Below are 27,375 nucleotides of genomic sequence, written 5' to 3'. Positions count from 1 at the left end.
AATTTCACTCCCAAGGCTGTAGAGTTGTACACATTGGTGGGCACTCGAATCCAAGCTCTGTGTTGTAACTGAGGCAGGGATGTCCCTGCCTCTACTCAGCTCCAGGACTCCCAGGGAGAGGGCGAGTGCACCTGAGAAAGGAAGGAGGAGGACAGGGAGGAGGGAGGAGAGGGAGGAGGGAGCGTACCAGCTCTACCTTCCCACGGGGCCTGAGGCTTTGCCTGTGCAATCTCTCTTTATTTCTCCCACGGCAGCTTCCCCACAAGTACACATGGAGACAGACGTCAGCCAGCCTTGGCCCAGCTGATGATCCCTGGGTGAGGATGACAGACAGGAACCACCGGCCAGGCAGTTCCTAAGGAGCCTTGGGTGGATGGACAGAAGAGTGCATGGCTGAGAGCCAGAGAGTTTGAGGGAGGCAGGTGGAGGCCAGGCTCAGGCACATGCACCCACCAGAGCTCCACGGTGAAGGCCGGTATCAGCCCGCCAGTTCAGGAGACCCCGCGACTGATGTCTGTCTGGCTCCAGAAATGCCAGCGTACAGGCGGGACGCGGAGGCGGCGCCTCTCTGTCACCAGCAGGCACAGAGGCCGACTCTGGCCCCAGAATACTCCAGCGAGAGGCTTCCTTGCAGGACTCCGTGTGACATCACCTCAGAGGCCCAGGGCTTGCCGGACAGGGTCGTCTACGGAGGCAGCCGAGTGCATGGAGACCCCAGGTGCTCCAATGCTGGTCTCCCAGCAGTCAAACCCGCAGCTGGTCAGGGCCTGCATGGCGGCCTCCACTTTGGCTCGCTCTAGACCTGGAGATGGAAGGTAGTGGACCCTGATGGATGACGCGCGGCAGACTCTTCCGGCTTTACTGCAGCACCCATGAGCCCGTGCCAAGCCCCACATCCTCCTCATGGGCTTTAACCACCGGGGCCCAGCCTTGCCATGCATCAGCCGGTCACGCGGCTTCACGCCGAATCCCCATATGGGCCTCAGTTTCCCTATCTGGGAATGAGGCCGACACTGGCCACTCCCCCACCAGGGTGCCTGGTATACTGGACATGCTCTCATAGCATTTGCTCACAATCAGCATTGGCTGTGGATCAGAGCTACCACTCAGGGCCTCCCAGAAGCCAGAAGCCACTACCTACCAAGAGCGAGAGGGGACACGGATAAGAAAAAGGCGGAGGGTGAGTGGGCCAGGGTGGGTGAAGGTGGGTGGCATCACTGGACGCCTGCCATACACGGGCAGCAAGAATTCCCTGTGCTCTGGCTTGGCCTCGGGCTCCTTCCCTCAAGTCCCTACTGGGTCTTTCCCCCAGGCTAATGAGCACTTCACTCTGCCTCTGGGCCACCGCGTCCTGCTTCACTGTGGGATGGGAGCCGCCCTGGCTGTCTCTGAAGCTTGTGGCGGGAGGCAGCAGGAGCAGACCTACCTGCTGTCACCCTGGTCCTACCAGAGGAGACAGAGGCACAGTGAGGTTAATTAACTGGCCATCTCGCCAGCCCCGGCCGTACCTGGCTTCAGGAGGGTGATGCCGCAGCCGCCGCCACCCGCGCCTGTCAGCTTGCTGTGCAGTCCGTGTGCTGCTGTGACCTGGCAGAGCTGGTCCAGGGAGGTGTGGCCCACACCCAGGGCATTCAAGTGGTGCTGGTTCATGTCTATCAGCTCCTGGAGAAGGTACCATCTGTCCCTGCCTAATCCACCTGAGGCAAACCCGCCGTCCCAGCCCAGTCCCAGCCCACGTCTCCTGTCGGCCCGGCAGCTGCTGCCTGGGGCAGCTCATGCTCCCTACGTGGGCCTTAGTTCATGAACGGAACCAAGTTCATTCTCCCGCCATGGAGGTCAGTGCCGAGGCTGGCCCTTGTTACTTATACGGAGCAGGCAACTAATCTAAGTTGGTCAGATTGGGGGAAGTGTCTAAAACACCACCACCCAAGCTACCCACCTGCCATGTGGTCACAGATCCCAGGATAGGCTCCTAACCACCTTGCTACAACCTCTGGATCAAACCATGCTTGAAGGCATCACCTCTGCCCCTCCTCGAGGAGAAAGCTCCTTTTCCATTAAAGGCTAGCGGGGACAGGTTTGCCATGTGTGAGAGAAAATGCCTCACACAATCTGCCATCATATTGCTGCCTCCTGGGCTGCTTTGCAGAATAAGAACCAAGCTGTCACTCCAGCAAGGTCACAAGTGAGAAAACAGCTAAATATTTGTTTAGGTTTCTTCAATTGTTTGCAATAAAATTGCTGCTTGCCAGCCAGCGAGGAGCATGTGAGCAAAATGCTAAGGACGGCCGCAGTCTGTCCCTCACTGGCGGACGGGTGCACATCCAGTCAGGCTCTGCCCTCCCCCCTGGGCCTGGGGCTCCGGCAGGCTGGGGGCGAGGTTGGGCTCTGCCCTTCGCAGCCCTTAGGCGGGGTCCTTTGCTCGAGTCTTTCCCCGTGGAAACAGATGGCGTGAGGTCTGCCTGCCTCCTGGCTGTGTGAAGGCAAGGACTTCTACACAGTGTCTAAGCTGGGCAAACATTCTCCTACTAGTGTGTGTCACCACCACCTCATTTTATAGGAGGTGGCACTGAGGGCCAGGGGCAGAAAACCTGTCTGGGACCTCCCATCTGTAGGTAACGAGCCAGTGCCGGAAGTGTTTCTGCTTGCAAGATCGCCCTTGGCGTTTCCATTGCCCCTCTTGCTCAGGGGCGCTGGTGAGCAGAGCCGTGCAGGGCTCTGCTCTGAGCGCAGGGCTCAGGATGCCTGTGCACTGAGGGCCAACCAGCACAGAGGCAGCTCTGCCAGACTCCCAGGCCCGCCCCACTTCCCAGCATTCTGACAGACGGACGGACGGACGGACAGGCAGTGGCCTGCTGGCAGCCCTGGGTGCCTTTCACGAGCCCGGTGGGCCACATGTGGAGATGTCTGGGGGCCTCTCTGTGCCTGAGCTCAGGTGTCATGTTGTCAAGGCACGTTCCAGACACCTGTCACATGCTGATCCAAAATCTGTCAAGGATCAGATGACAGGCTGTGACACTGGAGAAGAGCTCGCTGCTGGCTCCCGTGCAAAGCTGTCCAGGAGCGGAGCTGTGCACCTTCAGCGGCTGTAGCAGCCAAAAATAGCCACGCTGTGCGATCAGCGCGCTGTTCCCCAGCGTTCTCGGGCAGGGTTCTATCTTCATCTCTTTCCTGCTCAGGTCTGCCAGCCTGAACATGGGAGGAAATGGGAACCCGGGAAGCAAGGCTTGGGGACTGCAGGAGGGCGCCTGGGAAATGAGGACAGGGGCTCCAGATTCCGTGTCCTTGTGCCCAGCACACAGTAGGTGCTCATTACAGCTCTGAGATTCTGGGTGTGATGGCGCACATTGCAGGCACGTTTCTGAGTCTGAGGCTCGCCTGGTCTACACAGTGAGTTCTAGGCCAGCCAGGGCTATACAGTCTTGAGATGTAAAAATGAGTAAAATCTGTGAGTGGAGGCACACACAGCCATAAGTTTGGGTCCTGGCTCTGCCGCCATCCCCTAGCTGGGTAAGCTGAGGAAGTCAGCCATTTTGGACCTCAGCTTTTAAGCCTGTAAAATGGAGACCCAGGTGGCTGCAAGGAGCAGGAGGGGCAGGGAGAGGCTGCACGTGGGGTGCCAGGCGGGGCAGGCAGAGGCTGCACACGGGGTGCCAGGCGGGGCAGACAGGGAGAGGCTGCACACGGGGTGCCAGGCGGGGCAGACAGGGAGAGGCTGCACACGGGGTGCCAGGCGGGGCAGACAGGGAGAGGCTGCACACGGGGTGCCAGGCGGGGCAGGTGCTGCGGCAGGGGCCACAGGACAGTACCGGAGGCCATCAGAGCAGGAGTGTGCCGGGCCATCCGGAGGGGACTTTGCCGCTGCTCGGCTATTTCAGCCGGGGCTGCTGGGTCCCCTTGTACTCCAGGCCAGATGGCATTTTACCATCAGCCTGAGTCACGAGACCAGATGGCCCATGTCTGAGAGGGAGCCTTTGGCTCTCTGTGCTGGTGGCACATGGGCACAGGGAACAGGAGACCCCGGAACTGTAACAAGCTTGTGACACCCCAGCGAGGCCGGCCAGCCGCCTGCAGTGAATGAAGGAGAATTCAGACACTGGCCTGCTCAGACGCTGACCGCAGGGCCTCTGTGCTATTCTAGAATTACATGAAGGTGCTGGCCACGGTCAGAGGACCACAGAGCAACGTCAGACCCTGCCTGACCAGAAGACACAGGTGGCTGTTGAGCGGACACCGGGAGCCAGCACAGAGCAGGAGCGGGGAAGGTAGGCATTTCCCCAGAACAAACAGGGAATGGGGGTCTGCGAGATGGCCGTCTGCCCACGTGCGCTGCTTCTCCACCTCGCGGCCTACACCTGCCCACATGGGCACACACATGCCCAGGGAATAGGCCTGGGCCATCAAAGGACCGGGGGAGACACTACTTGAGCATCAGCAGGGTGAGGAGCCAGCCAGTGGCGGACTTACTTCTAGAACAAGGTACTGTTCCGGGGCCGGATCTGCCACCATCTCTCCCAGCACGCGCTCACACTCCAAGGATATGGCGTCAATAGAGGTCAGGAGCGGAGCCACGATCTCAGGGAACTGTAGGGAAGGAAGGTCTAAGGACAGGGGAGGGGCCCTGCTGTAGAGCTGGGGCCCCGCCTACACCAGCCTTCGGGGAATCTCCTGTGGCCCCGCCTAGTCCTGACATGTAGCTGCCCTGACATCTGCAGGGCACCCTTGCCATAAAGCCAGTGTGAATATAGGGGCAGGCAGCTACCACAGTTAGCACCTTCCTCTCTGTCCACACTACCCCCTCACATTCCCCGTCCCCAACACCCACAGCACAGCACCCTCCATCCCGGAGCACCTTGAGTAGCCGGCTTCTCACGCCAGCCACGAGGGCCTTGGTGCTTCGTGGGACCTTGGTGTTAGTGAGCAGGATCTGCAGGGCCGGCAGCCTGCAGTGAGATGAAAGGCAGGATGGAGGAGCCACGCCCAGGGCTCCGCCCCATCCTGGGACAGAAGTGGAGGCCCTGGAAGGTGACCCCAGCTTAGTCTACAGACTAGCAGGCAGGAGGGAGGCCCTCTGAGGCTTCGCCATCATGATGTATAAGGATTGACGTATAAGGATTGAGAAGTTCAAAGTGGCTGTCTGTGGCAGAGTGCAGCAGGGTCGGAGGTCAGTGGTTCCCAGCCTTGAAGCTTAGGTAGGGGTGAAGGGGGTAAGGGGAGAGTCAAACATCCTTTTCAGAAATGCCCCAGGTCCCAAGGTTCTGGGAACTCAGGACTGTCTGCATGGATGTCACCTAATCTAAACCCGAAATGCTCTGCAATCCAACAACTTTGGGGCGCCGCGTTTGACTTTGGATTTCTGTCTTGGGGTGCATGCTCTGCCACACACCTGGAGGCCGAGGGTTCAGCTCCTTTATTTGCCCTCTGCTGGCCACTGTCTCACCATCCGGAAGCCAGGACACGATTCCCACCCTGGAGGATGGCGCTCGTGTTTTCTAGACTTTCTAAGATGAGCAATATTTTTCTCTCCTTTAAAGACCGCCTGTCACTCAAAAAAAAAGTGTTCAGGGAGGCTGGACCTGCAGCTACGCCACAGACAAGGTGCTCTGTACAGAACGGCAGCATGTCTGGTCTGGGGGAGAAGACTCCCCACTTAAACCAGCTGTAGAAGGGAGGTGGGCCTGCTCTGAGCCTTGCCCAAGCCTCCCACCAAGGGCTCCAGCACACCGCCCCTTTTGGTCCTGTGTTGGCTTCCATACTTACTTGTCAAACACCAACCCAACCCCACGCTCACTCCTAGCAAGAGCTCCCAGAAACAGCCTGAGTGGTACACCCATGTCCCTGGGCCCCGGGATGTGTCACCAGGAAAAGGGAGGCAGCGTCTACCGCTTACTACGTGAGTGGACAGGGAGGCAGCCAGGGTCTGCTTCAAAGGGAAGGGACAGCCACACGCGACTCTCACCTTTAACGGCGGTGAAGAGTTGGCACGGTGGAGGAAAGACAACAGCTAGGCAGACCTCCCTGTGCCCCAGGCCACAGCAGGAAGGGCCACACCCACCCCGCACAACTTCGCAAAGGCAGGCATAGTGCTCTCCCCGGGTATGTGGCTATCTGTGCTAGCCACAGCCATGAAGCCCGAGTTACCTCTTCAAGGATGACGTCTTCCCTTGCTGGTAGCGCAGGGCTCCTCCTAAAGAAAGGGACAGCAGCCATCATCATGGGGAAGGCTCAGGTTTGCATTCGGGGCAGCGTGAGGTCCCTGTGACCTCATGAATGACACACCCATCCATTCCCTCGGGACCTTGGTCTTCTGAGCTGCCAGCTTCCTCAGCCATTGCCCTTGAGGTGAGGCTAAGGCCCAGGGCCTGTTAGCAAGCACCCTGTCAGGATGGAACGCTGCTTGTGTGGTTTGCCAACAACACAGCGACAGTTTCCCGTGATGCCCGCAGAGATCAGTGGGGGTTTTCCCAGGGCCTGAGCCCGCCCTTCAGAGAGGCAGAACCCTGACACTTTCCTCCCCTGGAACAGAAACAGGCTTCCTCAGAGGTCTCCTGTACCCACCTCTAGCCAAGAGCCTCCCGGGAAGGGTGAGGGAGCAAGCACACCTACCCCACGTGCTGACCGCGTTGTCCACGCCGGACGGATTCCCATGGATCACCCGCTCTCCCTCGTAGGCCCACTTGTTAATGGACTCCAGGTCCTCCTCAGGCCACCTGGGCACACAGACAGAGTTTAAAACCCTGTAGGGAAGGCAGGGTTATCCCCTTTCCCAGAGGGGCAATCTAAGGTTCAGATGGGTACAACGGTGTGCCGAGTCACAGCGCTGCTCACTGTCCCATCTCAGGAAGGACAATGCAAAGACAGCCATTACCTGCCGATGGCATCCCTGTCCTTGAGCGGGTTGGTGATGTTCTCGCAGGCAGTCAGGAGGGCAGCCACCAGGCATACCGAGTAGGCGGCACTGGAGCCCAAGCCGGCCCCAGGCGGCAGTTCCGACCATACCACAATGTCCAGGCTCGGGAGTGCCCTGAAAAACACGGGCACAAAGCCTGACTCCTCTCAAGGCTGTGGAGCGCCTAAGGTGATGGGCAGTGGGGGAGGGGCTGGCTGAGCGCCAGGACCGCTGATGGGACAGCATCCCGCTGCATGGCAGCAACTGAGGGTGACCGAAGCAACCAGGGAACAGGTGCCAGACTCGAATCACTGCAAACTGCAACCCCACAGAGCTGGGCTCCTTCCTGGCCTGGCTCTCGGCACCAGCTCTCTGTCTGTCTGTCACAGCCTTGCACCGCACCATCTCCCACCCATCTTTCCAGAGATCACCAAGTGCTGCCACAGGGCACCTCCCCCAAAGCACCCACAAGAGCCGTCGCTAGGCCCCAAGGGAGGACCCACGTGTCACCAGCCTCCATGGCAGCTTCACCCCAGCACCCACCACTCCTGACACATGGGACTCTGGGCTGCTGCGGACCACTCAGAAAGTCACACCATCAAACAAACACAGATCCCCCTCCCAAGTAACACCCAATTTCTAAGTCCCCTTCCCACTCTGTAGATCTCTAACGCCGAGGGTGACTTTCCAAAGGACCCTAAGCAGACGGGAGACTCCGCCCCAACCCACCAAAGGGAAGCATGCTACCTGAGCTGAATACAGTCAGGCCAAGTGCCAGCGACTTATGTGATGTCCTCAGCACAGGGCCTGGCCAGTGTCTGCGGCTCTGATTGCCGTTTTCCTTGCATAAGAAAATAACCCTGGTGACAAGGCATGGTGGCACACACCTTTAATCCCAGCACTCCAGAGGAAGAGACAGATGGAGTTCTGAGTCCCAGGCCAACCTGCTCTGCACAGTGAGTCCCAGTCCAGACAGGGCTATGTGTCTCACAAACAACAACCACAAAAACCCTCAAAGCTACTCCATACAGCATGCCTGTCATGGCCACGTTACTATTTTAAATGCACTCCTAACCCTACTGATCAATCCTTGAGGGGATTATACATTACTGATTAATAATGAAATATTTTGGAGAGGATCTCATGAAGCCTAGGCTGACGTAAAGTTCTGGGAGGATGAGGTCGGTCCTGAGCTTGACCATCCAGCCTCCGCCTTGTAGGTACTGGGAATACAGTGTGCTCTATCACACCAGGTTGTACGTGGCCGTGGGGACAGAATCCAGGGCTCTGTGCATGCTAGGTAAATAATTAGCCATGGGCTGGAGAGAAGGTTCAGAGGTTAAGAGCACTGGCTGCTCTTGCAAAGGTCCTGAGTTCAATTCCCAGCAATCACTTGGTGGCTCACAACCATCCGTAATGAGATCTGGCGCCCTCTTCTGGCCTGCAGGCACACATGCAGACAGAATACTGTATCCATAATAAATAAATCTTTAAAAAAATAATAATTAGCCACATCCCTAGTCCTACTTGGTGTCCTGTTTGTTTGTTGGTTTTAGACAAGGTCTCACACTGTAGCCCAGGCTGTCAGCCTGTCCTGCAAGTCACTCTGGAGCCCAAGCACCGGACCATTCAGGGTAGGTCCTCTTGCCTCAGTCTCCTGGGCACTGGGGTCACAGGCATAAGTCACCACATCCAGCCAGAGGACATGGTTTATGGTCACAGCAACAATGCATCAAGCCGCTTGCCAGGCTCTAGTCAGATTAAACCTTACTACCCGTCAATGCACCCATTGCACAGATGAGAAAGTTCAGCCTCGGAGAGGGTAAGCATCTCTAAGGAGGGTAAACGGCCTGCCATAGCATCCAGAGCACCACGTGATGCCATCTCAGCACCCTCTCAAGCTCCTGGCACCGGCTCCCCAGGCCCCTCTGAAAAGCGGCAGTGGACGCAGGTTCCACTCTGCTCACTGCAGCAACATGAGGCACGCATGTTTCTCTCCAGCCACACCACAACGAGGCCACCCAGGAACAAGAGTGCAGCACAGCCTTTGTCCTACTGAATTCAAGCAGCAGAGGATGCAGCACAGGGCTCCCCTGTCAGTGTTCACGTGAACTGGGGGCATGTCACAGCTCGATGGCTTAACTTGCCAAATGGTCTTCAGGCTGTCTATCTGCAGAGCCTCTGCAGCCCCAGGAATAAACAGGAGGAACCCCTCTCCTGGACTGCTGCCATACCGTGGGGACAGCCTATGGCCATTGTCCCTACAGACCCACGAGGCACAGGGATTCTCCGGTAGCGGTGACTTCCCAGGGGAGGCCAGGTGGACACATGCAGACCTCGCACACACCTCTGCTTCCGGCAGATGGCCAGGTAGAGGTACAGGAAGGCAAGCACGGCCAGGCCCTCGGTGCCGACACGGTCCTCGGGGAGGTCTGCCACCTTCTTCAGCTTCTCCAGTTGCTCTGGGGTGGGTGCCGGACCATCGCCTTGCTCTGACACACAGGCAAAAAGGCAGGCAGGTGAGGGCGACTGTAGGAGCATTCACAACCCTCAGGACACCCAAGGTCAGCATGAGGATAAACAGGGTCCCAGCAGCCTGCCAGGGGTATCGGTTCCCTCCCAGTTTGGGGAGTAGGCAGCCTTAGGCGCAGGCCTTGCCTGTAAAGACCAGCACTCAGGACTCAGCAAGGCTCCCGGCTCAGAGCAAGTGCAGAACTAACAGTCTGAGTACACGCTGTGCAGAGGCCTCTGCTTCACCTCCCAGCCTTCAAACCCAGGGAGAGCGGTGAGTTATCCCCGACTAGTTCCCCCTCTCTCCCAAAGACAATTAACAAAAGGACTAGGGATGCGGGTAAAGCCCCTAGCACGTGTCAGGTCCTGCATGTGCACACACGCAGAGGAGGCTGAGCAAGTCTGACCAGCTCAGCTTCACAGATCATGCCCAGCTTGGGTCAGCAGGGATAGAGAGGGGGCGTGGCTGTTGGTAAGGGTTCACTCAGCACATGTGTGCTGAACAGATAGATTCATGATACACTGTAGATGTTCAAACCAAGACGTCAAGTAGACCCTCTCACTCAGAGTTCTGTGATGGAGACAGACCCATCTTGGAGTTTAGAGACCCATGTGGGTCTTTCTGTAGCCATGATGGAGCTGCAGTCTCCAAGACTCCGCTGTCATGTACATAAAATGGAGACGAATGGCCTCTAACCCACTCTGGGGACTGCCTACCGGTGGAGCCCACAGACCGGCACATGCGCTCAGTACCTGTTACTATGTGGAGAGAGCAGTAGCAGGCAGTCTCCAAGGAGTCCCTGTGGTCTCCAAGGAGGCAGATTCCAGCCCTGGACCCACCCTTATCCTGCTGGGTTTTCACGTCAGACATATCACACACCCCTGCTCCTGGCGTCAGTAGAGACTTGCCCGGACTCGCCAGTGGGTTTGTGTACTGTCGGCCATGAGCTACCATGCCTGGCTGCCGCTGCTTCAGACAGACTTGGAAGAGCTGCCGCTGGTCCCAGGGGACATTCTGCCCTACTGACGGATGCCACGGAAGACAAGTCCCAGAGGCTCTGAGCTGAGGAAGGTGCAGGAGCCACCCAGGGAAATTCTTACAAAATACAGTCAGTCCTCACCACCTGTGCCAATCCTCCACAGGACGGGGCAGGGCCAGGGACCCAGGTACACAGAGAAAAAGAACAAAGAGCCCCAAGCCAATTCCAAGGCCCGGCAGGTAGGAAAGAACCACTCTAGACAGACAGCCCCCTTCTCTCCTTCCACTGGGGACCAAGCCCAGGTCCCCACCGCGGAGCCATCTCCGGTGGCAGGCGGCAAGGCTGGGGTGCAGGCTGGAAGTCGTCCCCGGGGCGCTCTCCCTGCCCTGGGCTGGCTGGGAAATGCTATTTCCTACGAGGAGAGGTGAGCTCGAGAAGAGGGAGCACCCTGGGCTCACACAAGGCCATGGGGCAGGCGCCCTGCTGACAGGGCACTAGCTGGGACAGCTACTTCTCATGTCAACAGCAGCACAGGGGCCCCGGGCTAACGGCACGGGAAGATCGTGCTGACACCCCAGAAGAAAGGCATGGCATGGCTCCCTCTGCTTCAGAAACAAGGGATCTCCCTTCTCAGATCTAGCGTTCCCTGCCCTGAAGTCAACACTGACCGGCTGATGCAGCATGCTCAGGTCGCCTCTGGGGGAGCTGAAGCAACGACCTCACGTTGTCCTTGACTGTCCTCTGAGCCAGGCAGCCACCATCTTGGGGAGTTCAGCTACACCCCCTTACAGAGGTGATATCCCAGCTGGGCTTGCTGACTGTGTACCCCCTCACAGAGGTGTGGGGAGGTCAGGGCCCTCACCTGAGCATCTAGAGGTTTCCTACCACCTGCTGTAGGTAACTCCGCCCTAACTGTACATGGCCTTGGGGAGGGGCTTCATCTGTGTGACTACAGGAGAGGCGTCACCACGCAGGGTGAAGATTTTCTGCTAAGGCCTCTATGTGGGGACACCCACACTGCAGTAGTAACCCTGACCTACGCTCGGTAAGGAAGCCTGATGACCTCACTGGTTCCCCACAGTGAACTCTGGTGGGACTGTCCCTGGGTCTGCGATTGGCACCTGAGGGGGAGGGTAGATGTCCTTTATGTTTCCCAGGAACTAATCACCATTGACAGTTGATGTCCCCTCCCCGACACTTCCTACACACGCACACACTGCCTTGGACGCAGGCACACAGTTTCACACCTGCGACAGTTACTTCTTTTGCTCTCTTTTATCTTGTTTTGTTTGACGACATCCCGTGTAGCCCAGGCCAGCCTCGAGCTTACCAAACAGCTGAAGCTGATCCTCTGGCCTCCACCTCCCATGTACTGGGAGCATATACTAGTTAATAGAGGTAGGATTCAGAGTCACCCAGGAAGCACGCCTCTGGGCACGTGGATGAGGGTGTTGCTAGAGAGGCTTAAATGCGTGTGGCACTATCCCAGGGCTCAGGGTTCTAGACTGAATAAAAGGGAGAAACAGAGCTGTGCGCCAGCGTCCATCTCTCTGCTTCCTGACTGCAGAGGCAACGTGACCATCCACCTCACACGCCAGCAGGACGGAGGACGCTCAGACTGCTCAGACGGACAGCCAAAATACACCCTCCCTTAGGTGGCCTTTGCCACAGCAACAGAAGAGTAACGAATACAACGCCTGAATGATCTGCCCACCATAGCCCAGAGATCTAGGGCATGTTTACATGTTTAAAGTGACTAGCACGCCTTTGTGAGGGAGCATGCCTTTGACTGCAGCACTTGAGGGGCAGAGAGAGGAGGGCCTCTGTGAGTTCCAGGGCAGCCTGTTCTACAGAGTGAGACTCTGTCACCAACAAAAGTAAGTCAAATACTAAATGAATGAACCCAATTTTCTGGGCTCAGAAGAAAGAGCTGTTGGAACGGCTGTCCTGACTCCCTCGCAGACAGCCTGCTGTTACCACCCCACCCCCAATTTCTTCAGGGCCAGGCTCTTACCACACCTGGCTCCCCTTCTTTGTACTAACCAAGAAAGCTTGTATCCAGCAGCTGAAGGCCGGCTACGTCCCACACCTGCTTAACACCAATGTTGGGTAAGTTGAGGCTCACTTTCCCATTGCTCTGTGGTCGAAGCAGTACAAAAGTTCTCAAGTTCAAGGCTACCGCCAGGGCCATCTGTAGAGTAAAGGTGCACACAGGATCTCTGGGGCTCTGCCATTCCAGTAAGCTCTAAGACAATGAGAAGCCCTGCCTCAAAGTCTGAGGCAAGCAGCATCTCCTGAAGAACAATACCTGAGGTCGTCCCCTAGCATAAGCACATACATGAAACCATGAAGTGACAGCTGGAACAAATGAAAAATATAAGCTTTGGCCTCAGACCCATGTGCTGGCTGTTTTTCTTGCCCTGCCAAATCCCGCTGCCTTCTCAGCCCCAAATAAACACGCGGACGCTATATTGGTTATAAAACTGTGGGCCGATAGCTAGGGCTTCTCATTGGCCAGCTCTGTCTTAACTATTAACCTATTTCTATTAACCTATGTATTTCCACGCGGTCTTGGCTTACTGTTTACCTTGCCGTGGACCACAGCATGTTCTCCGTGGAGGATGACCTTTCCTGGAGCAGACACCAGCAGGGCTTCTGACAACATGGCTCCTGGGACTCCTGGAAGGGATTGCAAAGAGAGGGACAAAGGTTCCTAGATGGTCATTGACACACCAGAGAGGGTGTGCTTGGGCGCACACACCTTTAATCCCAGCACTCGGGAGGCAGCGGCAGGTGGATCTCTGAGTTCAAGGCCAACCTGGTCTACAGAGTGAGTTCCAGGACAGCCAGAACCAGGTAGAGAAACTGTCTCAAAAAGAAAACGGTGGGGGGGGGGGAGAGAGAGAGAATGCGCATCATAACAACAGGAACTGCCATCAGGCACTAACTATGTACCAGGACAGTGCTGTGAGCCAGCCAGCTGGACACTGAGAAACACCTGGGTTCAGACCCCGCCCTTCCACTCGCCAGTGATGTCACCTTACGTAAATTGTCATCGGTCTGTTTCCCACACATCAGATATGGGCAACACTGGAGGCTGATCCAAAGGTCTGGGAAGCAGCTCTGCCTGTCTGCCTGCCAAAACAGCTGCTTGACTGGAATAGTTACTCAGCACCGGCGGCTCTAGCGTTTATTGCTAACACTACTGAAGGCAGAAACTGGCATGGCCTCCGAGTGTCTGGCTCAGTAATTCAGAGCTTGCCATGAGTTTGATGGTGTGGGAAAGGGAGGTTGACACAAAATCTTGAGAAAGAAAGACTTCTTCCAGGACACCGAGACCACGCCTATCCACAGGGCTGCAGCACGTACCTGGTACGCGCGGTGCTGCGTATCTGAACAAGAACTTGTGCAGGGCAGAGTCTTTGCTGGGTGCACGGGCGCGTGCACCTTACCCTGCTACGGCGGATGCAAGGTCACCCGCGTGGAAGGCAGGCCTCACGCGGGCTCCCTCACACACGATCCACCCCACTACAGGCGGGCGCAGTGGCCCCCGAGGCCCCGCTGCGATGTCGCCGACCGCTCCGGCGCCCGGCCCGCGGAGCCCGGGTCCCCACGCCGCCCAGCCCCGCAGCCCCGGCCTCTCCCCCCTCTCACCTGCGGCGGCCAGCGTCCAGGACCGCCGAGACCGCAGCGGCCGCCCCGGCGCTCTCCATCCCGGAGCGCACAGCCCCACGGAGGCGGGCGTCCCCCCTCCAGCCAATCAGAGAGCTTGAGCCGAGGATCTCTTCACGGATTGGGTCCAACATGGGCCAATGGGATCTTCAAACAACCCGCCTCGCTCTTTCCGTGACCCAATGGGAAACAGGTCCCCGGCAGTGCCCCGCCCTGGTGCGAGCGCCGCTGACCAATAGGAAACGGCGCTCGGGAGGTGGCGCGGCCGGCTGCGGGGCGGAGCCATCCTCGGGCCGGGACGGGTGCCTGGCCGGGTCAGTCCTGGACTGGTCGTCGCGCGCATGGCCGTGTGGGTGTTTGGGGGCCGCCTTGGCCTGCGCGGGCGTGTCGGCGCCTGCAGGCTGCTGTGTCCCCGCTTTCAGAGCCGCGGGTCTCAGGGCGAGGAAGACGGGGACGGGTGAGTGTCAGGCTTGGGGGGTGACCCCGCCACTGGGGGACCCCGTGGCTCTCACGCTGATGACGTGCCTCTGCGGTCTGACGTCACCCCGGGCCGCATGGCGTCAGAGGCCAGGGTCGCTTAGGTCAGGCTCTGACGCAGCCCTGCAGCTGTGGTCAGGCGGGGCAGGGCGTGTCCGCCTGGGATTGGGACACCGGGCATCGTGCGAGGGAGACGTGGACGGAACGCTGAGAAACTTGTACCCGTGCACTCCAGGACCGCAGAACCCGCAGGCTCTGTACCACCGTGACCGTGTAACCCGTTTCCTGTCCAGTCCTCTGACTTCTGAGTAACCCTGTGAGGGAGGTCATGTTTTAGTTGTAGGCTACGTAGTTAACTCGCATCCTGCTATTTAGAAACGGCAATCTCTTGTAGGACGGTAAGGACGGTGGATGTGACCCAGTGGCGGAGTGCCTATCTACCACGTCTAAAAGCCGGGGTCCAGTTGCAGGCCTGTACCACCGCAACAAAAATCACAAACAAATCCACCAATTGCATGCCTCAGCAAAAACCAGAAACAAATTTCATAAGTAAAAATACCAGTTTCTTCAAATTCCATTTTGCAAATGTTTTCTTTTTTTTGTGACACATGAGATCCTACAAAATGCAAGTGGCTCGGTTTTCTTCCCCAGGAAGCCCTAATTTTGTGATAGAAGGTGGGAGTTTGGACAGACTAGGGGCAAGAGTTTGGGGGGCGGGTAGTGGCCCAGGTCAGGGTTACAGTAGAAGTTTTGGGAATGCATCCCAGCCCTGCCTCCTTCTGGAGACCCAGGGAAGCGAATCTTTGTGAGCTATTGTTTCCGCAACACAGAAGTGTATGTAATGATTAATGGCTAACTTTGGGGGTGTGGGGGCAGCTGAAGGGTAACTCCAGGAGCTACTGGCTTAGGTGCTCTGCAGACCTACGGCTGTATGGAGTGATGGTCAGTTCCTCCAGCAAATATTTGTCGGTCACTTTGTTGAGCAGTGCACTACAGCAGCCACTGTACAGGTAGAGACGTGGGCTTTGTCTAGAAGGGATGACAAGGGTTAGTAAGAGATTGCCATCCAGAAGGGGGGCAAACGCCACCACAGGGTCTGCAGGCAGCAAGCTGGGTTTCACTCACTGTAAGCCATGCCCACTTACCGTGTCTCAATGTCTGTTTCTCGTTAGGCTACAGTCCTCCTCCAAGGCACCCAAGATCCCCAAGATTTACACCAAAACAGGAGACAAAGGTACGGTGAGGGTAGGTGGCAAGCTCAAGAAGGCACACAGTAGGGCACCATTTTAAAGAAGGCACACAGCAGGGCACCATTTTAAAGAAGGCACACAGCAGGGCATCATTTTAAAGAAGGCACACAGCAGGGCATCATTTTAAAGAAGGCACACAGCAGGGCACCATTTTAAAGAAGGCACACAGCAGGGCATCATTTTAAAGAAGGCACACAGCAGGGCACCATTTTAAAGAAGGCACACAGCAGGGCACCATTTTAAAGAAGGCACACAGCAGGGCACCATTTTAAAGAAGGCACACAGCAGGGCACCATTTTAAAGAAGGCACACAGCAGGGCACCATTTTAAAGAAGGCACACAGCAGGGCACCATTTTAAAGAAGGCACACAGTAGGGCACCATTTTAAAGAAGGCACACAGCAGGGCACCATTTTAAAGAAGGCACACAGCAGGGCACCATTTTAAAGAAGGCACACAGCAGGGCACCATTTTAAAGAAGGCACACAGCAGGGCACCATTTTAAAGAAGGCACACAGCAGGGCACCATTTTAAAGAAGGCACACAGCAGGGCACCATTTTAAAGAAGGCACACAGCAGGGCACCATTTTAAAGAAGGCACACAGCAGGGCACCATTTTAAAGAAGGCACACAGCAGGGCACCATTTTAAAGAAGGCACACAGCAGGGCACCATTTTAAAGAAGGCACACAGCAGGGCACCATTTTAAAGAAGGCACACAGCAGGGCACCATTTTAAAGAAGGCACACAGTAGGGCACCATTTTAAAGCTCTTCTGACCTCGTTGCAGCCATGTGACAGATCCAAATGTACATGTCAATGTGAAGCGGCAGGAAAAATGCACAGAAATGAAGTTGTGAAGAGCTAGGCGGTGGTGGCGCAGTGGTGCACGCCAGCCTTTAACCCAGCGCCCGGGAGGCAGAGGCAGGAGGATTTCTGAGTTCGAGGCCAGCCTGGCCTACAGAGCGAGTTCCAGGACAGCCAGGGCTACAGAGAGAAACCCTGTCTCAGAAAAAGTTGTAAAGAAGCTGGGAATAGTACACACTTGTAATCCCAGCACTTGGGAGGCTGTGGTATGAGAGTCATGAGTTCAAGACCACCTAGGGTAGCATATCAAGCTCCAGGCCAGTCTAGGTTACATAGTGAAACCCTGTCTTAAACCACATGCATGCCTGAGAAGAAGACATCAGATCCTGGAACTAAGGTCACAGATGGTTGTGAGCCATCACATGAGTGCTGGGAATTGAACCTGGGTCCTCTGCAAGAGCAGCAGGTGCTAGCTCCTAACCACTGAGCCACCCCTGCCCCTCCCCTAGACAATCCCCATTCATAATGTGTCCAATATCTTCCCCAGGGTTTTCCAGCACCTTCACGGGAGAACGGAGACCTAAAGATGACCAACTGTTTGAGGCTGTGGGAACTACAGATGAATTAAGTTCGGCTATTGGGTAAGGGGGGCAAGGATGGGCCTTGATGTGAAGTTAACCTTGGGATCGGTGACTGACACCACCTCAACATCTTCCCAAGGGCTGGAGGGTCTAGGAGATTCCCTGAATGGCTCTCTACAAGCTGTTATCACAGGCTGGTCAGCTCCATGGGGCTACAGGCTACAGCTCTGTCTTCCTGTCACGCCAGGCTCTGTCTTCCTGTCACGCCAGGGAGTGGCCGTCTTCTCTTCATCCCTGGTTCTGTCACTTTGAGCACACATGGGGGACGGGAAGGCAGTGAGGGAAGAGGACAGTTGTATGAGGTGTGGGCCCCTCGTCAGGTGGATTTTAAGGTGAGCCAAGGGTTAGAAGGGTTACTCAATGATTGCGTCCCTCCCGGCCCCGTCTGCTTACCACACTGAAGGATTATTTCTCACCCCACTTGGAGCCATTGCGCGCTGGCTGCACCTCTACCACACATGGCCCGTGGTCCCAGGCCGATGAGACACCGATCTGGGGCGGCACAGGCCCTGGCGAGGCGCATGCTGGCCCCGGAAGCTCTCCAGCTGTCCGTGTGGCTTTAGTCTCATTGCCCTGGTCAGAACTAGTCACATCCTGGCACCGTGGGGTGGAAAAGGCCACATGCGTGAGGATGGCCACGTGGATGGCCGTGCTCAGCCACACCGAGGGTGTGGACACCGACAGGCCTGCCCGGCCCTGCGGTCACAGAGGCGTGCGACTCAGGAGGCTCTGTGTTCCGATTCTGTATCACTGCTCACTAGCTGTGCGGCTTAGGGTCACACCAGACACCCTTTTCTGAAGCGCAGTTTCCTGGTCTGTAAAATGGCCGTGGTAGTACTTCCCCTTTGTTCTCAGGAAGGAATTCAATAAATGTGCATCTACCCCGGGGCTGCACTTCACACCAGTTACAGGACCTTTATGCTCGTGTCTCTCGTTGTCCTGGTAACTTCCAGGCTCATGGGCGCCGGGCGCCAGGAGTGTAGTGGACAGTGATGACCAAGATGTGTCCCAGCCAGCGCAGCCTTTCCTTGGCATCCAGAAAGAGTGTCCCTTTGAGATTTTCTCTGCCAGGAGTCCTTCCTGTGTGCCACCACCTGCTCCCTGCCAGGCCTGGAAGGGTGTAAGAGGGGACTGCAGTGCTTTTGTGTCTGGGAAGTTTGTTCCCTCTCCTCACCTACTTTACCCAGGAACTCCTATTCACCCTTCAAAACCCCACCTTCTTCCTCTTTGCCCCCTTGTCGAGGACAGGCCATGCGTCCCTCATTCTTAGCTCCGACGCGCTGGTGCACGGCACATGTGTCTGTCTGACAGACCCCATGTCACCTGCTTTCTGCTGTGTCAACAGGACTAGCCTGGGCAGAGGCAGAAAGAAACAGCTGACCGGGGACTGATGAGTATAATAAAAGCACTTTAGAAAGCCCTGCCCTCTCTGTTAGCAAGGAGGGCTGTCATGGCCGTCGCAGGTTATTTTATCTTGGGGACCCACAGCAGCACTGTTAGGGTTAATGTCTCCTTACCTTCCAAGGTTTGCCATGGAGTTCGTCACAGAAAATGGCCACACGTTTGCTGAAGAGCTTCAGAAAGTAAGTAGCGTTGTTTTAGCCCTCGGTGGGGCTTTTGTCCCATGGCCTGGGGTGTTGTTGGCTTCATTCTCTGCCCGTGGTCTCTTTGCATCAGAGTAGCTAATCACTCCCGAGAACTGCAGAACTGCGCTGTCCTCTCTCTACAATAAGGACATAATCCTCGTGAGGCGAGGGTGGGGTGTAAAGGTGGCTCTGCTCTCCAGGGAGTGTTCAGCAACATCGAAGGATTACCTGTGCTTGTCAGTCACATCTGGGGGTGGGAAGCTGCTGGTGTCAGTATCGCCCATTGCAGGGGACAGCCTCTTGGCAAAGAACCTGATGCCAGGGGCCAACGCCCGGGCTGAAGAGCCACGTGCTTGGGAGCGCAGCTGTGCGCTCAGCCAGGCAGAGCTGTGCCTGGTAGAGTTGCCGTCGTGTACACGGGGACCTGCCAGCTAGGCAGCAGCTCTGCCTCTCTAGACCCCTCCTTGGGATGCTGCGGGCTCCCAAGCGTCACTGTAGTCTGCTTGGGGCCTCCATGACTCTGAGGGGCAGGCGGGGGTCCGTCTGTCCAGCTGACCACTGCCCTCCACGTCCTGACCTTCACTGAGTGGGTGGCACTGGCACATTCGGTCTCGGTCCAGTGAACTAGAACTCCAGAGCTGCCAGTATAGAGAAAGGAGGCCACCTGGGTGCAGGCCAGGTGGAAACCATAGTCAGGCCAAGAAGGTGCCTCTTGGCCAGTACTTAGCAGAGCCTTTGCCCCTTCAGATCCCCCTCAGAAGGCCTAGTGGTGCTTAGTTGGGACAGTTTTCCTCTGGATGTGAATTCACAAGGTCTGTTAGCTCCTCACAGCCTGTGTGCACGCTCTGTGGCACCTCTGAACGTGTAATAGTGCAGTGCAGTTGCACAGTTTCCAACCAGCCTGCCTCTTGTCCCCCAGATCCAGTGCATGCTACAGGACGTCGGCTCTGCCCTGGCCACTCCACGATCCTCAGCCAGGGAAGCTCACTTAAGTAACTGCCAGCCCTGCTCAGGGACTTCTCAGGGTCCTGGGGTGGGGGCTGCCCCTGAGTATAGTAGGTTCCAGAGTTCCATGGCAGGGCAGACAACTTGTTCTAGGGAGAGAAGTTAGCATGGAAGCTGAGGGGAACCATTGGCAGGGTACCCATGGAGGAGGGAAGGGGTGTTTCCCAGTGGACTAGCGGCATGCTTACAGGAGCGGCGTCTCTGCCCCTGACTCCTCAGAGCTCACGGCCTTCGAGGAAGGGCCTATCTTGGAGCTGGAACAGTGGATTGACAAGTACTCCAGCCAGCTACCCCCACTCAGAGCTTTCATTCTGCCTGTAGGTATTGGGGGGCTCACCGTGGGGTGGCCAGGGTGGGTGTAGTGACAAACACCTGGGGTTGCCATTATTCCCAACTTTGGCTTTTACCACAACAAGGCTGCCCCTTTCCTGCCACTGAGGGCAGGCCGGGGTGTGTCTGGTAGGGCTGCAGGGGGCCATGCTGGCTCATGCACTCTCTCTTCCAGTCTGGGGGTAAGAGCAGCTCAGCCCTGCACTTCTGCCGGACCGTGTGCCGCCGAGCCGAGCGACGGTAAGGGTCCCAGAGACCGCAGGAGCTTGTCATAGAGTGCCGCCCGACCCTCCCCTAGTTGTCTTCTTCATGTAGTCCTGAGTCCCGTTCTCGCAGAGGGGACTGGGATAGGTTACTGCATCCCGCTCAGAGGACAAGCAGTTCCCCCCACTTTCCAGGCCGTCGGATATGGGGGGAGAGGAGGGTAACGTGAAAGGGTCCTAGGGGCCCTGCGGGTAGGGAAGACCCAGGACTATGGGAGCTGCCCATAGTCCAACCATCTACGGCCCTTGCCTCGTCTCCGAACTCAGTGTGCGCAGTCTCAGGGGCTCCTCCCAGTGCTTGGCCCTCAGAAGGAAAATAGTCATTTGTACAGAGTCACCCGTGTCCCATGTCAGGGGCTTACAGCAGTGGCGGGGGTGACCCACAAGCTCAGCACAAGACTGACAGAGGAGGCCCCAGCCATCCAACCATGGCGGTGACCCAGTGACCCCCCAGGGTGCCCTCAGCGCACCTGGGTGAAGAAACCGTGCTGAGTGGGAGGTGCCTACAGGCCTTCCTAGGCCTGAGACTTCTGGGCCACCCCCTCCCCCAAGCTGGCTCAGGGGAGAGTACCAACAGGGGTTAGGAAGTGTGGGGATGGGCTGGGGTGTAATTATGCCATGGCACCCAGCAGATTAGCGCGGAACCCCTAGGCGTTTAGAATTGCAATTTAGAGCCAGTAGCTCCTTGGGAAGATTAAGGGCCACATAAACCCTTCATTGAAGACTAGCAGCTGATAGCCCTGCTCACGCAGGAGCGGAGACCATGCTTGTTGACACAAAGGCCAGCAGGCCGGGCTGTTGGCCAGCGCACCATCAGCTTACCTGCTGGAGTGGGGAGGTCCGGCGGTGACCTGTGCCCCAGGCTCCCGTGTGTTGACACTGGCTGTGACAGCTGACTGTGTCCCCTCTTCACAGTGTGGTGCCTCTTGTGCAGATGGGAGAAACAGATGCAAACGTGGCCAAGTTCTTAAACAGGTACTTAAGTGGAGGACGGCGGGTGTCTGAACCACCAGGCACCGTGGTGGGCTGCATCGGTGCAGTAAGCCTCAGCGCAGCCAGGGCTAAGGCCACACGCCCCTCCCTCGCCCCCACCCAAGTATGTTGATATGTGCACTGTTTGCAGGCAGCCCTGTCCCCCAGGATGTGGACTGGCTCCGACCCTCACAGGTTCCCTTTCACCTGGGTGGGATGTCACCCAGACCGATTAAGAGATGGCTCCTTTTTAACTCAGACGCAGCAACCCCAAGGAGACTGGCTGGGCCTGCATTGTTGTGCAGGTCAGGGCAGGCCATTCCCTCCCTGCAGGCTCCCAGGAGCCACCAGAGCGCAGCTGCCCTAGGAACCCGGGGCTCAGAAGGGCGGTGCCACAGTAGGCTCTCATCCCGGAGTTAGGGCCCCAGCAGTAGGAGCGGTGCAGGATGGAAGGGAGGGTCTATGGAGCTGGGGTCAGGGTAGGAGCGACAAGCTTGCTGTGAGCCTCCATAAATCCTCGAGCAGGTGTAGCATCGTCTGGCGTTCTCTGTCCCCTTGCCCTGAGCCCGTCACTGCTGGGTCTGCTGGCTCCGAACATGAGACTCCTCCAGGCCCCTGGTTCTCAAGTGGGACACTGGCAGAGTCTAGAGACAGCCTGGCCGGTTGTACTTAGTTCTGGGTACAACTGTCAGCCTGTTGAGACCAAGGATGCCATCATCCATTCCACATGCACGGGAGAGCCCCAACCATAAAGAATAATCCAAAATGTAGGTAGCTCCAAGATAAAGACCCACCTAAGGCGCCTTTGTGCAAACAGACTCCTGGTACGGCCTGGAATGGGGGCTGGGCTGCAGACTGCGCAGCTCTCCTGAACCCCAGATGATGCCAGCCTGTCTTGGGGAAATGCAGATGGAGCTCAAGTAGGCAGGAGTCCCTAGGCTGCACCCTAGGGCTCAGGGTGGGCGATAGCCTGTGCCCACAGGGGTGCTCCAGCCCAGCCGTGCGACATGCCAAGAGGGTGGACTCCCCACTCTTACCACACCATGCTCCTGGGGGTGCGAGGGTCACCCTTTCTTCTAGATTAGCTAGGCCACACCCTTCCTGTTGCTCCTCTCGGCCCCTCCAGACTCAGCGATTACCTCTTCACCGTGGCCAGATATGCAGCCATGAAGGAGGGCAACCAAGAAAAAATATACAAGTAGCGTGATGCCTGACACGTGAAGACGCGGGGCGGAGAGATCCACGGGCCTCTCGGAGAGACCATGGCAAACCGGAGGACAGCTCACACGACGGAAGCAGCACCTCACACCCCCTACCGTTCTCCCAAGGGACCTCTCAGACTCCTGCTGGCTCCCCCAGGCTGCGCCTTCCCGGGCACTTGGGAGTGAGTTCCCAGTTCAGGACTGCGGGGAGGAAAGGAACACTGAAGGCTGCGAAGGGGAGGGGCCTCTCAGCATCGGGAATAAACGTGGGGAAGGTTTGAACTGTGCACTCGGGGTGTGTGTGGGGGGAGGGGAGGGAGAGGCTGCTGCCAACTCAGGCTGCTCAAGGAGTTGGAATGTACCAGAGGCTCCTGGAAATGTAATTGTGATTTACCTGTGCCGACGGGGCTTTAAATGTCACATTTATAAAGGGAAAGGCAGGCAGGCTTGAGTTTAGTCACCCTTGAGCCGCCCATCACTGCCACAGTGAGGGGAAAGACAGCTGAAGGTCCACAGGGGTGCGACTTGGAGAATCCTCCGTCAGGGCAGGAGCCCCCCCCCCCACGGCAGCCGTGGAAATGAGGTCCTCAGGCTAGCACTGAGCCCGCCCTCCGGTGTCGCACTGGGCTGGTTTATGCTTCTGTGGTCCATACGACGCCTGTGTTTCATTCCACTTGTCACTGCTGCTATGAAATGACATCGCCGGTGGCAGCTGCGTCCTTGGGAAGAGGGATATTTATGAAAGGCTGGAGGCAGCCCCGATCCTGAGGGTCCCATGCAGTGGGCAGTGACTGCACAAGTGCAGGCCAGGGACAGCCGGGACTGGGCTCGGGTCGCTCACTGTGCACCTGTTTGCATGCCTTCCACGCCAGGTGTGGTGGGCTGGCCCCTCCAGCTGCCTGCCTGGTTGGTCATCAGTCAGCAAGGGTTTGACTTCAGCCAAGGCCCTCCCCACCTCCCTGCGGCTCTCCCAGGTGAACAGCTTCATGAGTGTCTCTGGGAGGGAGGAATAAATACCCTTCCCCCAGGGGAAGTCCTGTCCAGTGCCACTGCAGCCACCATAGTGAGGGTACGGAGTTGGTGATGTGTGTGCAAGCCCGGAAATAAAACAGGAGCGCCAGCTCGTGCCTCAGAATCACTATCCCGGGCCTGGCTGGAAAGCCGTGTTCTAAGCACTTGCAGCAGCCCCTCTGCTCTGTCTGAGGCCACAGGTCCTCCAGAAGGGACAGGGTGGACTCAGGAAGATAACAAACCTGCACCCCCAGCCCACACCCTGCCTGCTTCCAACACCCCGCCCGGGTTTTGGGTGACTCACAGGGTACACACTATCCACAATCCCCATGGGGTGATTGCCACTACACGCTAACACAGCTGCAGAACTGTTCTTTAAATTATAACCATTTATCATTGATCACTCCCTTTTTGCATAATCCACCCCTTGAAAATATTGCAGGAAGCCTCCATGCCTTTTCTTTTTAATATAAGTAGCCATTTTATTGAGATACAATCCCACTTACCACAAACTTTTTCAAATGGACAGTCCAGTGGGTTTTCTGATATTGCAGAGTTTTGGCCGCCCCATAACTCGCACCCAGGAAGACGCCCTCTAGTTCAGGACAGGCTCATCAGAACAGTATTCACCATCATTACCAGAGGTGAGCCTTCAGCAGTGCGGGTGCTACAGAAGGGCCCCAGGCATGGAAGGGAAACTGAGACTCAGAGCTGGCCTGGGCTGTGGACTCTGACCCCCACCCCCAAGCCCACCGGCACTTGATAGTCATTTTAATCACAACCTGGGCTGTGGCAGGCGCTAATAGATCGGCTGTCACATTTCTCAGCAGAGTTTCCCTTAACTGATATTTCATGGCTGTTGTTAATGTGCATTTTTCACTGAGTAATTTCCAGAGCCTGAACTTGTAGCACATCCCAGTGATAAACGTCCCCAGTTCCGAGTCCCCTGTCAGCTGCAATGTCACCCTTACCTCCCCAGCACCTCCCAACAGCCCATCCAGTTTTATGATCCCTCTGTCCCAGTGATCACGACTGAACCTTTAAGAATCCAGGCGCATTTCAAGTTTAATTGAATAAAATTCTTTGTGTAATAAATTCCGCATGAGTGATACATAAATCAATGCCTGGAAGGATTTGTGGCTCATCTCTCTCCCCAAACGGGGTTTGAGGATCCCGCTGGTAGTGCTGAGCCCAAGCTGGTCCTGTCTTGATCACTGAGAGGAATAAATTTGCCTTTAGGGGTATAGAGGGTGTGGCCTCTGCTGTCATGACCCATAGCCGACCTCTGAGTCCCTCCTGGACTCTGTCCAGGCAGAGGATGAGCAGACTAGGAGTCTGGGAGCTCTAGGGAGGGGTTCTCCTAGTCATTTATGGAATCAACTCCCAGAACCATCATTTGTCACCTTTAGAACCCTGGAGGGAGCTGTGCACATACTCTAGGGTGCTGCACATGTTCTTTCGAGGTTGGCTGTCAAGTTGGTGTGCATCCTGGAAATCCATGTAACCCCAAGGTAAGACTCCCATGCAAGTTGGGAGTGCGCACATGCCTGTTGTCCCAACTACATGGAAGGCTGAGGCAGGTGGATTGTCTGAACAACTTTGGAGTTTAAGACCAGCCTGGGCAACATAGCAAAACCCTGTATCAAACGAAATAGCAACACCTTCTTCAAGAGTTAAGTGCAAATCCATGGGGCACCTCCCTCCAGCAGCCACTTAGGGTTCCTGGAGCCCCAGCCTTGAAGGTGAGAAGGAATGGCCAGAGCTAGAGAGAAAGAGGCTCCTGGGAGCCTTGGATGTGCAGAGCTGGAAGGACAGTGAATGAGCGCCATGCTCACAGCACCGCGCTGGCCTCCTAAACCCTGACAACAGGCCTGTCAGTTTCTGGCCCCTGAATTCTGGATACGTTGGTCATCTTCCCATCCTGGCCTCCTCACTGGTAAATGATGACAGTCTTCATGCTCTGTGGTCACTGCGAGCGCTTACTTACTGGGGACTTTAACAAGGCCCTGGCAAATGCTGGCTATTGTTATCTGAATTCAGATCCCAGCTCTGTCACCGTGCACAATTCAGTAAGCCGCTGTGTAGCCCAGGGATAAGCGGCGTGTACCACTGTGCCTGACACTCTACTTTAACCGAGTACCAGCAACTTCCTGAGCTTCCAGGCTGACTCCATGGGCCTGGTCGGTGCGGTGGAGCTGTTGTAGCCGAGTAGCTTTGTCCTCTTAAAAAGCCATTCTGAGCTCCAGGCATGGAGCCAGGCTTCAAGACAGGGTTTTGCCACAGAGCCAACTGACCTAAATTTGAGTGCTGGAATCCCAGTATGTACCACCAAACATAAAGAGCTTTGCAAACTCTCACACCGAGGGCTGGTGAGATGGCTCTACAGGTAAGGGTACAGCACAGAACTGATGTCCTGAGTTTGACACCTGGAGTCCACATGGTGGGAAGAGATCCTACAAGTCCTCTGATTTCTATGCATGTACAATACATGTGTGTGCGTAAACATACAGACCTCTATGCATACATAATACATGTGTGTGCAAAAAAAAAAAAAAAAAAAGTCAGGCGGAGGTGGAACATACCTTTAATCCCAGTACTCAGAGACAGAGGCAGGAAGATCTCTGTAAGTTTAAGACCAGCCTGGTCTACAGAGCTAGTTCCAGGACAGGCTCCAAAGCCACAGAGAAACACTGTCTCAAAAAACCAAAAGAGAAAAAAGAAAATAAAACTGTATGTGTGTGCATAAACATACAGACAAATGTCAAAACCATCTTCACACTGTAACTAACCCGAGAAAGCACTTTGCCCACAGCAGGCCCAGCAAGCCACCGTGAGCATCCTTGTGTTACAAACCAGCTGGGACACTGGGAAATGGCACCACGGCTGGTGCCGTACACTAAGAGCCACTCCGGGATTGTGCTTGGATCCTCCTCTAGCCTGCTTACCTCTGCACAGGGGCCATGCTATACCTGTCTCATTGTGGTAGTGGTGGAGCCTGTTGGGTTCCCCAGGGTGGCCTCCTTGGGAAGTTATCTATTAGGGTATGGCTGGTAATTAAGTGGGGTAGGCTGCTTCTCTAGGCTGAAAAGCTCCCAGAGGACCCTGGTTGTAGCCATCCCAAGGAAAATGAGAAATAGGTACCAGCTGTAAGTGACACAAAGGCCCCCCAAAGAACCAACCCAATTGATGGCACAAAAACATCCTGATGATTCCAGACCTGGGGTGCAAGGTGACCTCTCCATTTCAACACCCTAGAAGCAGCTCCCCGTGGCTGATCTCCGGTCACAGGCCCTCTGGTCCCCCCCCACACTGGCCATCTGTAATGCCAACATCCCTCCCCAGCTAATAGGTGCCTTTATTTATGATCACCTTGGAAGGGTCAAGCAGACATATGTTGCTAAAGGGGCGTTTATTCTTGTTTATAAAATTTATGGCTTCACCTCAATTACACACTGTCAAAACGGGAAGGATCGGCCCCAAAGCCTCTTGCCGCCTGACTGCTTCAGACGTGCGTACATCTGTTAACTCCATGGGAGCTGTACAGGGAAATCAGGTCCGCTATAACTCAAGCTCGCTGCCCTGCCACGAGGTGTGAGCTGCAGGCCTTGAGCAGATACATCCAGGCATGCACGTGGGCAAGGAGGCGGCTAGCCGCTGTGGTTGGCCATGCCAGGTGGACTGGCCATGGAAGATGAGAGAGAACTTTATTTCCGAGGCCTTTGGGGCCCGTCCAGCTGCAGTACCCCAGCAGCTGGAGAGAGTATTTGAACCTGTGGCTTTCC

General features: G+C 56.3%; 2 protein-coding genes across 2 annotated transcripts; one reads left to right on the top strand and one right to left on the bottom strand.

Moving 5' to 3' along the window:
• Window positions 1–234: 234 nt before the first annotated feature.
• Window positions 235–13,059, bottom strand: Mvk (mevalonate kinase). Its single transcript, XM_051176463.1, has 10 exons — window positions 12,968–13,059; window positions 12,424–12,571; window positions 9,237–9,381; window positions 6,869–7,024; window positions 6,607–6,710; window positions 6,142–6,187; window positions 4,853–4,943; window positions 4,468–4,584; window positions 1,509–1,662; window positions 235–802 (listed from the first exon to the last, which is right to left on the bottom strand). The coding sequence occupies exons 1-10, from the start codon at window positions 13,043–13,045 to the stop codon at window positions 654–656; spliced, it is 1,188 nt and encodes a 395-aa protein (XP_051032420.1). The 5' UTR covers window positions 13,046–13,059; the 3' UTR covers window positions 235–653.
• Window positions 13,060–14,393: 1,334 nt separating this feature from the next.
• Mmab (metabolism of cobalamin associated B) lies at window positions 14,394–22,853 on the top strand. The gene is made up of 9 exons (XM_051176468.1): window positions 14,394–14,509; window positions 15,702–15,763; window positions 17,131–17,224; window positions 18,750–18,807; window positions 19,730–19,802; window positions 20,035–20,132; window positions 20,321–20,385; window positions 21,324–21,383; window positions 22,507–22,853. The coding sequence occupies exons 1-9, from the start codon at window positions 14,394–14,396 to the stop codon at window positions 22,580–22,582; spliced, it is 702 nt and encodes a 233-aa protein (XP_051032425.1). The 3' UTR covers window positions 22,583–22,853.
• The last annotated feature ends 4,522 nt before the right edge of the window (window positions 22,854–27,375 follow it).

The sequence above is a fragment of the Phodopus roborovskii genome, unplaced genomic scaffold, assembly GCF_943737965.1.
Source record: "Phodopus roborovskii unplaced genomic scaffold, PHOROB, whole genome shotgun sequence".
NCBI lineage: Eukaryota > Metazoa > Chordata > Mammalia > Rodentia > Cricetidae > Phodopus > Phodopus roborovskii.
Note: the sequence above shows the minus strand (reverse complement) of the source record. Positions and strands in the feature narration are given on the sequence as shown.